This window comes from Coregonus clupeaformis, chromosome 7, assembly GCF_020615455.1.
Source record: "Coregonus clupeaformis isolate EN_2021a chromosome 7, ASM2061545v1, whole genome shotgun sequence".
Classification (NCBI taxonomy): Eukaryota; Metazoa; Chordata; class Actinopteri; order Salmoniformes; family Salmonidae; genus Coregonus; species Coregonus clupeaformis.
Window position 1 is genome coordinate 21,623,404 of NC_059198.1, and position 13,333 is coordinate 21,636,736.

General features: G+C 42.3%; 1 protein-coding gene across 2 annotated transcripts; it reads left to right on the forward strand.

The window, feature by feature from the left end:
• Positions 1 to 2,032: 2,032 nt before the first annotated feature.
• On the forward strand, positions 2,033 to 6,171 carry LOC121569030 (thyrotroph embryonic factor). Of its 2 annotated transcripts, none has more exons than XM_041879615.2 (4): positions 2,033 to 2,289; positions 2,940 to 3,356; positions 3,793 to 4,010; positions 4,299 to 6,171. In XM_041879615.2, exons 1-4 carry the CDS (start codon positions 2,250 to 2,252, stop codon positions 4,512 to 4,514), a joined length of 891 nt encoding a protein of 296 aa, XP_041735549.1. In that variant the 5' UTR covers positions 2,033 to 2,249; the 3' UTR covers positions 4,515 to 6,171. The 2 variants fall into 2 exon arrangements, with proteins under 2 accessions (XP_041735549.1, XP_041735550.1); XM_041879616.2 differs by having other exon boundaries at positions 2,940 to 3,332.
• The last annotated feature ends 7,162 nt before the right edge of the window (positions 6,172 to 13,333 follow it).

Below are 13,333 nucleotides of genomic sequence, written 5' to 3' on the forward strand. Positions count from 1 at the left end.
AATGTAGGAGAGGATGTGCTGGGATCTTTTATTTCAGCTCATGAAACATGGGACCAACACTTTACATATTGCATTTATATTTTTGTTCAGTATAAATTGATCGTAAATGTTGTGATCTGACTAACGAATAGTCATCTTCAAGTACTGTCTGTACGGGTCTATTAATTTGGCATTTGTACAAGCTTGTCAGAGTCTATATAACTTGTGACTTTTTTTTTAGGGTCAGTGCTAGTCTAGATACAAGGTAGCCTACTGACCTATTTCCTGGGCTCATATCACCTGTATTTTAACCTAGATAACTATTTGTGACTAGTACCTACCTCATGTACACACTTAGACTTTTGTTTACTCTGTAAAAGTTCAGATGTACTGTTACTGTACCACTCTGTTGTGTATCTTGTACAGTGAGTGAAGAGTTGAGCTGTTGCATATAGAGACCTGCTAGAATAACATTGCATTGCATCATATGTTGTGTTGCCATAAATGTTCATATTGTCTGAAGGTCAGACCTAAATCCACTGTACAAACTGTCTTCATACAAAATATGACACTGACCTAAATAGATAAGACATAGGTGAACTAGAACTAAACTAATCAGATTGAATTCACACAATGAATAAAGCCCTTAATTGGTTCCATGTATGTGCAGCATGGGCTACTATGTATTGTTACTATTTTTTGGAATGACTGATGTTTGTACTTTTCAAAAAAGAGCAGCGGTGGAATATGTTCAGTACATCATGTTCCTGTCTGAACATCCTGCAAAAAAAAAAAAACATACTGACGTTGAAGCCCCATTGGATGCGCGTGTGCGCGCGGAAATGTGAGAATATTCGCCTATTGGCATATCGGATTTTTATTGATATAACAATTTTATTGATGTGTTGTAAGGTGAAGGGATATGACTCATGTTCTTCACACATTTCCAATCCAATGGTAGAACGGTTGCGCTTGGTGTAAATAAATGCTAGGGACACGCCAGCTGTTCAGTATAGTGCGAGCTCGTGCTTCATAGGCTACCGCGGCTGCCGCCGCCTTGCTTTTGCACGTGCCATAACCACGCCCCTCAACAGCTTGTCTCTGCACGTGAAGGAGAGAAAAGAACACACGTGTGTTGTTTGGCCAGGAGTGTGGATACAAATGTATCAATGTTTAATGTATCCTGTCATCATGTGTTGCAGAGGAGAAACTGGATACAATGCATCTTCATATAAAATGAAAGTAAGTATCCAACGTTGGAAACAGAGATAAAGCCTAAGACAGGGATCATCAACTAGATTCAGATTCAGCCACGGGCAAATGTTTTCTTGAGCAGGTGGTCTGAGGGCCGGAACATAATAAACATATATTTTTTTAGACTGCAAATTTACTGCAAGAAGCCTAAACAGATATCATATTTATCTAAAACATAATTTCAAACCTTGATTACATTTGGGAACATTGTCCTGATTAGGGTGCCGTCTTTCGGATGGGACGTTAAAACGGTGTCCTGACTCTGTGGTCATTCAAAATCCCATGGCGCTTATTGTAAGAGTAGGGGCGTTCTCCCTGGTGTCATGGCTAAATTCCCAACCTGGCCACCTAATCATCCCCTATCATTCCTAATTGGCATATATCACTCCTCACCTCTCCAACTGATAGCTGAACCCTGGCCTACGATTTGATGTAGCCTAGTAGTTGACATTAAAGGGGCAACTTAAGTAGCCTATGTCGTGAAGCATCCTTGTCCTCCTCCAGTTCCCAGGGTCAGTGAATGTGCTGTAGCTGGCCATAGCTCTAGAGCTATATGCCTATCTGGTTTTGCTAAATGCAGCCTACAATAGGAGTCAGGAGACACTATGTTCACATTCTGAACGCAATGTACAGTTATTTCTGTACGAAGGATTGAAACGGAGTGTTCCTCCAGCCAATGAGCTCCGGGTGTGTTCTACTGCTTCTGTTTTGACTGGCTCACCAGCGAGTTTTCTATGTCAGCTACTTAATATTAAAAACTACATATGTGAGCAATCCGCGCCGAGTATTTTCTGAAGAGGCGTATAGCTCATGAATAACAAAACAGCGCTCGCAGTAGGCTACGACCGACAGGATCCGTGGTGTTGTTTTGACAACGTTATAATTTGTGAACCAGGTTTCAAAGCAACAGACTGAAACACTGCTTTGCCTTCATTTATATACGGATATTTCAAACAGTGCCTCTGCAGCCTACGTCGGGTCTACATAAATCGTTTCCTATTGTTTTGAAGAAGATTATGGACATTCCCCCACCTAATATTCTCGAAGGCGACGATGGTAAGACTAGCTTATTCGTGTCGTTTTGGATGAATTGAGAGATCCTTTCCAATGTACACATTTTTTATGTGAACTGCAAAGATCAGACGCGGACATGTTGACTGGTGTATAGAGACGTATTAGTGCTTTTAATGAGCGTTTGTGTACCACTCAAACAACTGGACACATTGGTTGTTGTTTTGTTTTTTAATCAGCTGTGTTTGATCATTATATATGACTAGTTAAATAGTGGTTCAAATGTGTCAAGTATAGAGCAGTACTGGGGAAGTCAACCCTTCGTACATTGAGTGCTGTGCCAGTTTCCCCTGAGGCACTGAACTGAGGGGGGGAAAAGAACATAAAGTTCTCACACCTCCCTGCTTGTTCTTGGGCTCTGCAGTCAAACCATTTTTCACATACAATATGAGTACATCATTTTCTTACATTTGAAGGTGCAATTCATATTTTTTTCATGTTAGTTTTTGTGTTTAGGGGCTGTGTTGACAAGTCCAGATATCCCTTCCCGTTGTTTATTGGTTCATGCCCCCCCTCTTTCATTTCCCTCATTCTGTAATTTCACCACTTATTTTTTTCTACTTCTTTCCATCTTGTCTGGGTTCACATGGTCATGCCCCCTTCACTCTTTATGCTCTTCACTGTTATCTCCACAGAAATAGAGAAGAAGAAGTTGTGCTCCGCCGATAACAGCGAGGCCGGTGTTGGAGGGGGCAGTGGTGGGACCGGAGGTACAGGTGTTGGAGGGGTGTCCGCCTCCCTCACCCCTGCCATCTGGGAGAAGACCATCCCCTATGATGGGGAGACCTTCCACTTGGAGTACATGGACCTGGATGAGTTCCTGCAGGAGAATGGCATCCCAGTCACCTTAGAGGAGGAGCTGCAGAAGAGCCTGGCCCAGGAGGAAACCAAGGGGACAAGACCCCCTACCGCCACAGTCACCTCTGACACAGAGACCGTCACACTCACCCTAGAGCCAGCTGAACAAGAGAAGGAAGAAGAAGATGGGGAGGAGGAAGATGCTGTATCTGGGTTTGAAGCAGCAGAGGGTGAAGTGTCTAAAAATAAAAAAGGTTCATTGTTGGGGCCCATTGTTAAAGGCCCAGACAAATTCTACCTTTGAACTCAGCATACACATATACTGACACTGAAATAGACGCTTGCAACATGCTGACACTAGATACTTACATATTGTATTCAAATGTCAAATAGACGTACCCATAAACCACTGACTCTTGGACACATGGTGTTGCGCACTTGACTTTTCCACACACATGGACACACTTACATGTGAAACCTGAGCTACAGCATTGACAAATAGCAGTATTCATATAGGGCTGACCTTAGAGTGTCTTAAGGAAATAATCTAGCAAACAGCAGTGAATTTTCCATTAACTATAGCCTTCAAGATTATAAAAAACATACTTAACAGCCACCAAAATAAAATAAAAAAGTAAGGTTTCTCCATGGAAATATACTGCTCATTGATTTCAATTTGTCTCCCTCTAGAAGGTAAGTCTGCAGACCGACTCACGCCCACTCCCATCGACCCGGAGGACATTGAGGTGGACATCAACTTCCAGCCGGACCCTACAGACCTGGTGCTGTCCAGCGTGCCCGGGGGTGAGCTGTTCAACCCACGCAAACACAAGTTCTCTGACGAGGACCTCAAACCACAGCCCATGATCAAGAAGGCCAAGAAGGTCTTTGTGCCCACTGAGCAGAAGGTAAGATGATCTGTGAATATTCGTTTCAGGGAGGTGATGAACGATGGAACTGGTTGTTCTGTAGTAGGATAATGAGAATGTAGGCACTGCAATTGGGCACCAAATAATCATTGGTTGATGAAGATTGTAGTATCACTATGTTACACCAGCAAAATGAATGAGCGAGTAGTAAGTCATGAAATAAGGGGGCTTGTCTGGGATTAGGGATGTTTCCACAACACTGATTCTATTATTCTCTATTAAAATCCTCTGATGTCTGGTTCTGTTGTTCAACTCTGTCTCTCACAGGACGATAAATACTGGTCGAGGAGGAAGAAGAACAACGTGGCAGCTAAACGTTCACGTGACGCCCGGCGGCTGAAGGAGAATCAGATCACAGTGCGCGCTTCGTTTCTGGAGAGGGAAAATGCGGTGTTGCGGCAACAAGTGGCTGAGTTGCGAAAGGACTGTGGTCGCTGCAAGAACATCATGTCCCGATATGAAGCCAAATACGGACCATTGTAAGGGACAAACTTTTTCTTTCTAGAAAATAACCGAAAAAGAAAACCGCCCCACAAAATGCAGACACAAACACAAAGGGAATCTGAAATGTACTGCTTTCATGGTGAACACCGGTCACTGCGTCAAGTTCTAGATCCTCTCCAACACGACAGTGGAGGCATGGATACACACTGTCAGTGAGCCAGCCAGCAACATGGCGAGAGGTGGACACGAAGGGTTGTGGAGAGCGACTGGCTCCTACACATACAGGGACTCAATTACGGACACAACATGTATATTGTCTACTGCTAGTCAGGTCTTATCACTGGCCAGAGAAGTCAGAGAAAGGTCTTATTACTGGAGAAAATCAGGCTTGTGAAAAGAAGCGCATTAAAAGTTACACACATTTATAGAGTGTATTAACGGGTTGTTTTGTGGACCAAAGCATGAACATCGTCAGTGATAAGTAGTGAATATTGAAAGTTGTCCCCCTGCCCTGCTCTCCCCCTGTTTGCAGTAACTGACTGTCTCTCTCCTCTGTTTCAAGTACTCGTGCAGAGGCTCTAAAGAAAGACGTGAACTCTTGATTTATTCATAATGGGGTAGGGGAGAAACCAATTAAAAACAGAACGGACAGATCGAGGGTTGCACCTCCGTGATCGTACACAGAGGAAATATTTGATATTGGTCAGAGAAAGGGCGAGATAATGGTGTTGTCCGGTCACAGCTCTTCCTTCTATGTCTGTCTTTGCTTGTATCACACACTGAGGTGTGTGTGTGTAGAGAACTCTTTGTACATAGTCTTCTCCCTGCACCACATAGATTGTGTTACCCCTGTTTTGCACTCAACCCTTCCAAAGCAACACCTTGTGTGTGAAGATTAGATATAGGGTTGGGCGGGTACTTTTTTCCTACTATGACATGACCCACTAATTTTAAGCAATTGTTTATACAAAAACCAACTCCGCTTCTAATATCTTTAACCCAAAATACTGTTTTTTGGGAAAGAGGAGTTTTAAAAAGTAGTAGGGAAAGGACTGTCTTTTCTCAGTATGTTTATTGCTCGTAGGTCAGGCATTTATAAGGGCCCTCACTGGTGGAGGGGTATTTACTATGTATGTTGGTTTATTTCACTGCACACTGCAAGTAGAGGGCACTATCTATTTGTGCCTCGTAGTTTGCCTGGGATTGTGAGACGGTTATTCTGTCAATAACTGTATTTTTATCTTAATTTACTGCTATTCCTTATGTTTGTTGAATAGCCATTATGATCAATGCTGTATTCTAACAATGCATCTATTGATTGATGTGCAGCAATATGTCAGATTATATTTCTTTAGAGAAAAAAAATACAATGAACCAATGACTAAGCAGGGATCTCAATGGACAAACTGTGTTTTTTGATTTTTTAAAACAGGTTTTCAACCAGAATTATAGAGGAATATTTGTTTTTTCTAAAGACAATTTCATATTTACCTCATCCAACACTTTCATTATTTAATGCTCCTATCTTATTGGATACCAATAATTATGAATATTGGGGTGCCTACGACAATGTTGACAGGAATTGTGAGCACAAGAAAGGTGGTTTTGGCAAAAGTTTGTCAAAGTGGCTGTGCCTCAATTAATTGTTGCAAATACTACATAGCAGACTGTTAAGTAAAGAGACTCAATCTCTTAAGTGTCTGATATGAATTTGTGTTCCTGTGCCGGTCTTCATTATGGTAACACATTAGAAACATACATGTGGCAATAATATTCATTTTACTCAATGCTTTGTTTCTGGTGTGTTTCTGTAAAATAACTATGATAGACTCCCGAGTGGCGCAGTGGTCTAAGGCACTGCATCCCAGTGCTAGCTGTGCCTCTAGAGATCCTGGTTCGAGTCCAGGCTCTGTCGCAGCCGGCCGCGACCAGGAGACCCATGGGCGGCGCACAATTGGTCCAGCGTCGTCCAAGGTAGGGGAGGGTTTGGCCGGCAGGGATGTGGGTTCGTTTCCCACGGGGGGCCAGTATGAAAAAAACAAAAAACATGTATGCATTCACTAACTGTAAGTCGCTCTGGATAAGAGCGTCTGCTAAATGACTAAAATGTAAAAATGTAATAGACAAAATGTTGCAATGGCCAAAAGTCATGTGTGCTTCCAATTAAGTTTCCCAGTAATCCTGCTGCACGAAAACGTGTTAATGGTGTAATGTTTGCATATGTTTTACACTAAGTGTATGTACTTATGTCTGTAAATTAAAGGATCAAAACAAATATTTACTGATTTTACTTCTATGGAAGGCATTGCATTGCACTGACATTCTTATTTACATTTACATTTTAGTCATTTAGCAGACGCTCTTATCCAGAGCGACTTACAGGAGCATCTTGTCTGCTTAGGCAAATAGTTGTTTAAACAGTGATTTTAAGCTTGGGCAGAATCTTGTCAGATCATAGACCAACATTTAGGTATGATAGTCATTTTTGTATGATATCAAGTTACAAACTGGCTTTGATCCAGCTTTATGTAGAAACAAAACTCCTCAAGTTGTCCGAAACTATGTTCATTTTCTTTGTAGAAATTCTTGATGTGCAACATTCTCTGTTGCATCATATCAAATTATGGTCCATTCACAGACACGGTGTATAACTGAAGAATCCATGTGTACTACTACTAGTCTACATACTCTATACAGTGCATTCAGAAAGTATTCAGACCCCTTGACCTTTTCCACATTTTGTTATGTTACAGCCTTGTTCTAAAATGGATTGAATAGTTTTTTTCCCCTCTTCAATCTACACATAATACCCCTTAATAACAAAGCAAAAACAGGTTTTTAGTCATTTTTGCAAATGTATTAAAAAATATCATTTACATAAGTATTCAGACCCTTTACTTAGTACTTTGTTGAAGCACCTTTGTCAGCGATTACAGCCTTGCGTCTTCTTGGGTATGATGTTACAAGTTTGGCACACCTGTATTCTCCCATTCTTCTTTGCAGATCCTCTCAAGCTCTGTCAGGTTGGATGGGGAGCATCCCTGCACAGCTATTATCAGGTCTCTCCAGAGATGTTCAAGTCCGGGCTCTGGCTGGGCCACTTAAGGACATTCAGAGACTTGTCCCGAAGCCACTCCTGCATTGTCTTGGCTGTGTGCTTAGGGTCAGTGTCCTGTTGGAAAGTAAACCTGAGCGCTCTGGAGCAGGTTTTCATCAAGGATCTCTCTGTACTTTGCTCCATTCATCTTTCCCTCGATCCTGACTAGTCTCTCAGTCCCTGCTGCTGAAAAACATCCCCACAGCATGATGCTGCCACCACCATGCTTCACCGTAGGGATGGTGCCAGGTTTCCTCCAGAAGGGAAGCTTGGCATTCAGGCCAAAGAGTTCAATCTTGTTTTCATCAGACCAGAGAATCTTGTTTCTCATGGTCTGAGAGTCCGTTAGTGCCTTTTGGCAAACTCTAAATGGGCTGTCATGTGCCTTTTACTGAGGAGTGGCTTCCATCTGGCCACTATCATAAAGGCCTGATTGGTGGAGTGCTGCAGAGATGGTTCTCCCATCTACGCAGAGGAACTCTGGAGCTCTGTCAGTGACCATCGGGTCCTTTTTTTTTTTTTTTTTTTTTTTAGGGGGTAGATCAGCTTTAATATTTCAGATTGTAACTTCCATCAATGTAATTGTCTGCATCACTTCCAATCCCCCATATGTTTTTTCCTCGCGGATATATATATATATATATATATATATACACAGTGGGGGGAAAAAAGTATTTAGTCAGCCACCAATTGTGCAAGTTCTCCCACTTAAAAAGATGAGAGAGGCCTGTAATTTTCATCATAGGTACACGTCAACTATGACAGACAAATTGAGGGGAAAAAATCCAGAAAATCACATTGTAGGATTTTTAATGAATTTATTTGCAAATTATGGTGGAAAATAAGTATTTGGTCACCTACAAACAAGCAAGATTTCTGGCTCTCACAGACCTGTAACTTCTTCTTTAAGAGGCTCCTCTGTCCTCCACTCATTACCTGTATTAATGGCACCTGTTTGAACTTGTTATCAGTATAAAAGACACCTGTCCACAACCTCAAACAGTCACACTCCAAACTCCACTATGGCCAAGACCAAAGAGCTGTCAAAGGACACCAGAAACAAAATTGTAGACCTGCACCAGGCTGGGAAGACTGAATCTGCAATAGGTAAGCAGCTTGGTTTGAAGAAATCAACTGTGGGAGCAATTGTTAGGAAATGGAAGACATACAAGACCACTGATAATCTCCCTCGATCTGGGGCTCCATGCAAGATCCCACCCCGTGGGGTCAAAATGATCACAAGAACGGTGAGCAAAAATCCCAGAACCACACGGGGGGACCTAATGAATGACCTGCAGAGAGCTGGGACCAAAGTAACAAAGACTACCATCAGTAACACACTACGCCGCCAGGGACTCAAATCCTGCAGTGCCAGACGTGTCCCCCTGCTTAAGCCAGTACATATCCAGGCCCGTCTGAAGTTTGCTAGAGTGCATTTGGATGATCCAGAAGAGGATTGGGAAAATGTAATATGGTCAGATGAAACCAAAATATAACTTTTTGGTAAAAACTCAACTCGTCGTGTTTGGAGGACAAAGAATGCTGAGTTGCATCCAAATAACACCATACCTACTGTGAAGCATGGGGGTGGAAACAAGGGACCAGGACGACTGATCCGTGTAAAGGAAAGAATGAATGGGGCCATGTATCGTGAGATTTTGAGTGAAAACCTCCTTCCATCAGCAAGGGCATTGAAGATGAAACGTGGCTGGGTCTTTCAGCATGACAATGATCCCAAACACACCGCCCGGGCAACGAAGGAGTGGCTTCGTAAGAAACATTTCAAGGTCCTGGAGTGGCCTAGCCAGTCTCCAGATCTCAACCCCATAGAAAATCTTTGGAGGGAGTTGAAAGTCCATGTTGCCCAGTGACAGCCCCAAAACATCACTGCTCTAGAGGAGATCTGCATGGAGGAATGGGCCAAAATACCAGCAACAGTGTGTGAAAACCTTGTGAAGACTTACAGAAAACGTTTGACCTGTGTCATTGCCAACAAAGGGTATATAACAAAGTATTGAGAAACTTTTGTTATTGACCAAATACTTATTTTCCACCATAATTTGCAAATAAATTCATTAAAAATCATACAATGTGATTTTCTGGATTTTTTTTCTTCTCATTTCAACTGTAAAATTTGGTAGAGGAGGAATAATGGTCTGGGGCTGTTTTTCATGGTTCGGGCTAGGCCCCTCAGTTACAGTGAAGGAAATCTTAACGCTACAGCATACAATGACATTGTAGACGATTCTGTGCTTCCAACTTTGTGGCAACAGTTTGGGGAAGGCCCTTTCCTGTTTCAGCATGACAATGTCCCCGTGCACAAAGCGAGGTCCATACAGAAATAGTTTGTCGAGATCGGTGTGGAAGAACTTGACTGGCCTGCACAGAGCCCTAACCTCAACCCCATCGAACACCTTTGGGATGAATTGGAGCACCGTCTGCGAGCCATGCCTAATCGCCCAACATCAGTGCCCGACCACACTAATGCTCGTGGCTGAATGGAAGCAAGTCCCCGCAGCAATGTTCCAACATCTAGTGGAAAGCCTTCCCAGAAGAGTGGAGGCTGTTATAGCAGCAAAGGGGGGACCAACTCCATATTAATACCCAAGATCTTGGAATGAGATGATTGACGAGCTGGTGTGTCCACATACTTATGGTCATGTAGTGTACTTCCTATTTTTAGCGCCACCTTTACTGTTGTAGCATTTGACCTTGGGAAGTCACAAGGTTACAAATGATTATTTTTATTTTAGTGTGAAACATCTTGTTAAAATACTCTATTTATTTTGAAATTAACTGGACGTTAGCTTTTTGTGATGTCAGATGTTTGTTTTTGGTTCCTTATGTTACACGTGTTTCAGGATAATGAAGTCTTCTCAGTGAGGTGGTGGAGACTGAATTATTCCTTTTTAAATGGTTCATGAATACAATTACAGTTACTTCCTACCAGAAATGCATAGAAAACCGTTATAAAAAGATACCAACTCCAGGCTGAAACGAATAGCCTAAAAGAATAGCCTATTTTTTACAATGGTCTCTTTTAACAGCTATAATATTCCTGATATGATAAACATTACATTGAGAATATTTCAAACTTTGCCTATCAAGTGCATTTTTTTCTTCTCTTTTATATAAAGATGCATTTCCTGTTGTAGTTTTTAAATCTGTATGTACCCATGTATAGGATACGTATCATGCATATTAATGAAGTGGAATTCAATGAAAGGTGAGCCCTTGCCTGAACAATTGACCAACAGCAGTGATTTTGACCAATGCTGACAGGATGCACATTGTGATGCTGGGAGACAAACAGGGAGCACATCACTCTTCTTGCCTCATGCACACAAACACATGCGCTCTCTATCACACATGCACACACAAAAACAATAGAGATTTGAGGTCCTCTGTTTCTGCTCTGCCTATCACCCTACCTCACCTTCATTAGTATTCCAATGGAGTATGAGATGTTGCGTAATGATCACATCCACACACAGGGGAGCAGTGTTGCATAAACACAGCCTCAAAGTCAAGGGGGGGAGGAGGATGGGCAATAGAGGGGAGGGAGGAGTGTGGAGGGATGAGAGGGGAGGGAGGAGTGTGGAGGGATGAGAGGGGAGGGAGGAGTGTGGAGGGATGAGTGTAGAGGGATGAAAGGGGAGGGAGGAGTGTGGAGAGGGGAGGGAGGAGTGTGGAGGGATGAGAGGGGAGGGAGGAGTGTGGAGGGATGAGAGGGGAGGGAGGAGTGTGGAGGGAGGAGAGGGGAGGGAGGAGTGTGGAGGGATGAGAGGGGAGGGAGGAGTGTGGAGGGAGGAGAGGGGAGGGAGGAGTGTGGAGGGATGAGAGGGGGAGGGAGGAGTGTGGAGGGATGAGAGGGAGGGAGGAGGTGGAGGAGGAGAGGGGAGGGAGGAGTGTGGAGGGATGAGAGGGGAGGGAGGAGTGTGGAGGGAGGAGTGTGGAGGGAGGAGTGTGGTGGGAGGAGTGTGGAGGGATGAAAGGGGAGGTAATATTAGGTAATATTTTTCTACGGTCTAAGTAGAAGAGTTTGAAATTAGCTATTTGAGATTTTCATATCTGGGTTGAATTATTAATTACACGTCAATTTATTTACATCAATATTAGAACATATTGCAATTATATGAAATACAGACAAAAATGACAAGAGAATTTGATTATTTTCCATGCTTATTTTTGCCATTCTGTTTTATTACAAACTTAAAAAATAATCTGATACAATAAGAAACTGCAGTAGTAAGTCCCCATTCCCATGGGGGAACACAGAAAACAGGTCATTGCATTTCAGTAGTGAAAGGTTCATATACATCTACAGGCTGTACAGATCAGATACAAAATATGAAAATTATAACAAAATACAGGCAAAAAAGAAAGCACTATATTAATATCTCACTTTTTCAATTATATCCATTTAGTCTTAAAAGTTAAAATCTTAAATAGAAAATAAACGTCTTTATTACAACAAAATATTCCGAAGTGCTAAATAAAATACAAACGTAGATAGATAAGCAAAAAGACAATAAAAACTCTGTTTTCCCTCACTTTTATTAAATCCTGGTGGTAGAGCAGCCTGCTTTTAAAAAATAAATAAATAAAAACATTTATATGGAGAGGATAGTGTAATCTGTTACTCATTTTTAATGCAAGACGTAAACCAACGGCCAACCACTATACCGCAACAAACACTGTCCACCCAGTGACCAAAAAGCCAATGTTGTGAAACAATATTTATAGTCTTCCTATAATCCATCAGAAGTTCCAACTTCCCTCAAACGTCACAGTCCCCTGGCCTTCCCATTGGCAGACGGTCAGTGACCGCAACATGGCCTCCAAGCCACCACTCACAAACCTCCAGACCCACTTTGCAGGCCCAGGGAATTAAAACACAGCACACATCTGATTACCAAGAGTAATCTGACCAATGTTTTAGCAATGGGGGCTTGTAGGGATTTTGGAAACCAAAAATCTCACTGAATCAACAAAGAAATAAGAAATAAACAAAAAATAGCTCTATCCATTTCTAGGCTGTCCACCACCAGAACTGACCAGTCACTGATCATAATCACGGCACATTCAATGACTATCCCTCCTCCTAAACCTGCTTGAAGCACTGTTGACTTATTGAAGAAATGTATTGGAATATTTGTGGTTGTAAAGGGCCAAGACCACCCCCCCTCCCCTCAATTGTGGTCTAGAATATGGCGTTAGTTACACATTGCACTGGACCAGGGTCAGTGTCTGTGTGAGTAAAGACAGTCTAGTTATGGCTATAGTAGCGGGAGCAGGGGAATGTTACCACAATGGATGTGAGGTGAATACTCATCAAGGATTAGACTGCAGGAACGGGTTTTTTGCTTCCCTCAGTCTTTGTGTGAGAATGAAATTGGCAGCCATTTCAGTCACAGTGGGACTGTTCAGGCACACAAATAAGGTTAGTGGTATAGGTTGTGTAAAGTAAAGATGTATAGTCCCGTGTAGCTCAGTTGGTAGAGCATGGCGTTTGCAACGCCATGGTTGTGGGTTCGTTTCCCACGGGGGACCAGTATGAAAAAAAAAAAAGAAGTATGAATTCACTACTGTAAGTCGCTCTGGTAAGAGCGTCTGCTAAATGACTAAAATGTCAAAATGTAATGGCACTGGAAAATATGTAGATGGAATATGAATAAGGGTCACAATTAGTACAATATTAGCACTACTAAGGGGATTTGGTTTAAACGTGGAGATTTTTGGTTTAAGTGTACGGAATATG

Excerpts from the sequence above, each read along its gene's own strand:
- LOC121569030 (XM_041879615.2), top strand. The coding sequence starts at position 2,250 with ATGGACATTCCCCCACCTAATATTCTCGAAGGCGACGATG. Across the intron at positions 3,357-3,792 it reads AGTGTCTAAAAATAAAAAAG|AAGGTAAGTCTGCAGACCGA; the intron begins GTTCATTGTTGG and ends GTCTCCCTCTAG. Across the intron at positions 4,011-4,298 it reads TTGTGCCCACTGAGCAGAAG|GACGATAAATACTGGTCGAG; the intron begins GTAAGATGATCT and ends TGTCTCTCACAG.